A 2,500-nucleotide genomic window follows, 5' to 3' on the forward strand; every position below is an offset into this window, starting at 1 on the left:
ACTGCTGTATAACATGCAGGACATCTTTTTTCCTAATTCGCATTTTTGTATAGCCTTCCTCTCTTGCGATATTTGCCATTAATGTGTTTCAGAGTATACTTAACATACGGTCAACGCCAGCTTGTATTTATTTATTTTATTTATTAATTACTTTCACCACAACAGAGAAACAGGCTGTGATGGGGGTCGCACAATGACAGTGACCAACTCAAAAGTTCATTGGCTACTTTGGTCACTGTACACTGTTAGCGGAGCTCCGCGCGCGCGGAGCACCATAATTAAGAAAATATGGTAACCAATCGATGCGAGAAATTTCTGTTTTATAGCCATGACGTCATCGACCGTCCGTCCGTCCGTCCGTACGTACGTCCGCCCATACATGTATGACAATGTGACCAGTATCATGCTAGTTTACAGCATACATCTTTGATATTGGACATCCATGTTTTGATCAATTGACACCTGTCAAAACAATGTATACGCTGACCAGTATCTCGTGACCATATCGCGGACTCAAGCTTAGATCACACCGAGGTCAGTTGTTTTTTTGAAGCTGACCGCTGACCAGGTACTGGTTTTTGATTGGATAGCAGGCTCAAAATAGGTTAACTCACCCAAACATAAGCGAGGCTTCACTTTTCGCGCGCTTTCTCTGGCACGACGCGGCTACACGGTGATACTTCGTCAGCTATAGTTCTTACATAGTCAACGTTTTTTCGAAAAACCTTAAATAACAATGACCACAACCAGGTTTTCTGAGCCCGCGAGACTGAGCACCCCCAGCAAACCATTGTTCTAAGGAAAACCGCTGGTCAGCAACCTGGTTCTGGTCATTGCTGTGTATGGTCTCCAGGTGGGAAACGGTTTGGAAAATGTTTTCTTTCTACATTTTTCGCTGGTTTCAATCCAGTTTGAAATATCATGATAGTTGTGGTCCACGTCTTGTTTTTGAAAACAAGAACAGACGTTCGAAGGGTATCCTTAATGAAAATTTAACTTCTTTAATATCCCCTCCTCCCCTCATTTTTCAACTAAGCCCTTCTTTTAATGAACTTAACATACTTCGTTTTCTTTTCAGTTGCCAACTCTTGGTGTCATTAGGATGGCAATGAGGACCTTCTTTCTCGTGTATGCGGGATTTGAAATAGCACTGATTCTTTTCAACATACTGGGTAATTCCCTGGTATGCCTGTTGATACTCAAGAACAAAGCGATGAAAACTTCCCGGATCAACTGGCTTCTGTTCCAACTGGCTGTGGCTGATTTGTTAGTGGCTATGTTCTTCGTCTATCCATGTTTTTTAAGCAATTTTATTAAGCAACCTGGCGGTGTGATTGGAGATGTACTTTGCAAATTCGCCACGGCTGGTACTTTAGGCTGGGCAGCCTCTTCAACCTCTAGCTTTCTTCTTGTGGCTATTGCGTTCGAGCGCTATTTTGCCACGTTGTATCCGTTTAGGTCCCTAAGCCGCAGACGATCTTGGCTGTTAGTTCCCCTCGTCTCGTTTCTAGGCATTCTATTGATCGTTCCTCTCATGATAATCTTGTACTACGACGAAGATGCCGGAAGATGTACGGATAAATGGCCGACTTATTCTTCTCACAGGGCTTACAGCGTGTCGTGGTCATTTTGTAACTCCGCGTTGCCCATATGCATGATGGGATACCTTTACTCACGGATCATTCGGCACTTACGCAATAACGCCCTCGTACCAGGCTGCTCTCAAGTGCAGATTGCAAGTTCCAGAACGAAGGTGACCAGGATGCTGATTTCAGTTACAGTGATCTTTGTCGTGTGTTGGATCCCTCAGGTGACGCTTTGCTTGTTAAGTCCAGTGATACCTGGTGGGTACGGCACAGTGTCTTTAGTAGCCACCATAAGCGCTCTGCTGAATTCCTGCGTCAATCCAGTCATATACTCTCTCCACAGTCAACAGTTCAGGAGAAATCTGGCTTCGCTGATGTGTCGCAAGAAGAGAAATCATTCGGTTGATAGAAACACAAATCAAACAACCTTACATGAGATGAAGTTCTCCTTTTCTCGCTTGAAAACAGACGCGTGTCGGCTGGCTCACTCTTCTTAAGTTGAAGGGCTATCACCTTCGTAAAACTTGGAAAAGAATAACGCCCTGAATCCATGAATGTGCGCTGTAATGCAACAATGAAAGCAAGGTGACACATGCTAACACCAACCCGGTGTGGCCAACACATCACGCATGCGCACAACCATCTCAACCTAATTGACCGGATGAAATGATTGTGCGCATACGTGATGTGTTGGCCACACCGGGTTGGTGTTAGCGTGTGTCACCTTGCTTTCATTGTTGCATTACAGCGCACATTCATGGGCCATGTTTTCAGTTTCTTATCAAGGCCAAGCACCAGTTACCATTGCTCAAGCTGGTGGCTTAATCCAGTTTCAACAGTTCAAGAGAGAGACTCTTACAAGAAGGATCGATTTTAACGGCAATGTTCGAAAAAATGCTAGATAGAGTGTGAAT

The 2,500-nt window shown here is 44.3% G+C and overlaps 1 protein-coding gene across 2 annotated transcripts in view; it reads left to right on the forward strand.

Annotated features, from left to right (window-relative positions):
• LOC138060115 (neuropeptide FF receptor 2-like) overlaps positions 1 to 2,500 on the forward strand; it is a 9,765-nt gene that overhangs the window by 7,119 nt on the left and 146 nt on the right. Inside the window, exons 2-3 of one of the 2 annotated variants that reach the window (XM_068905822.1) lie at positions 1,079 to 2,132; positions 2,340 to 2,500. The exon at positions 2,340 to 2,500 is cut by the window's right edge and continues 146 nt beyond it. In XM_068905822.1, the coding sequence (XP_068761923.1) occupies positions 1,103 to 2,083 (981 nt within the window). In that variant the 5' untranslated portion in view covers positions 1,079 to 1,102 and the 3' untranslated portion in view covers positions 2,084 to 2,132; positions 2,340 to 2,500. Of the gene's footprint in view, positions 1 to 1,078; positions 2,184 to 2,339 lie in introns of those variants that run through there. The other variant, XM_068905821.1, reaches the window with a different exon arrangement.

Source organism: Montipora capricornis, chromosome 8, assembly GCF_036669925.1.
Source record: "Montipora capricornis isolate CH-2021 chromosome 8, ASM3666992v2, whole genome shotgun sequence".
Classification (NCBI taxonomy): Eukaryota; Metazoa; Cnidaria; class Anthozoa; order Scleractinia; family Acroporidae; genus Montipora; species Montipora capricornis.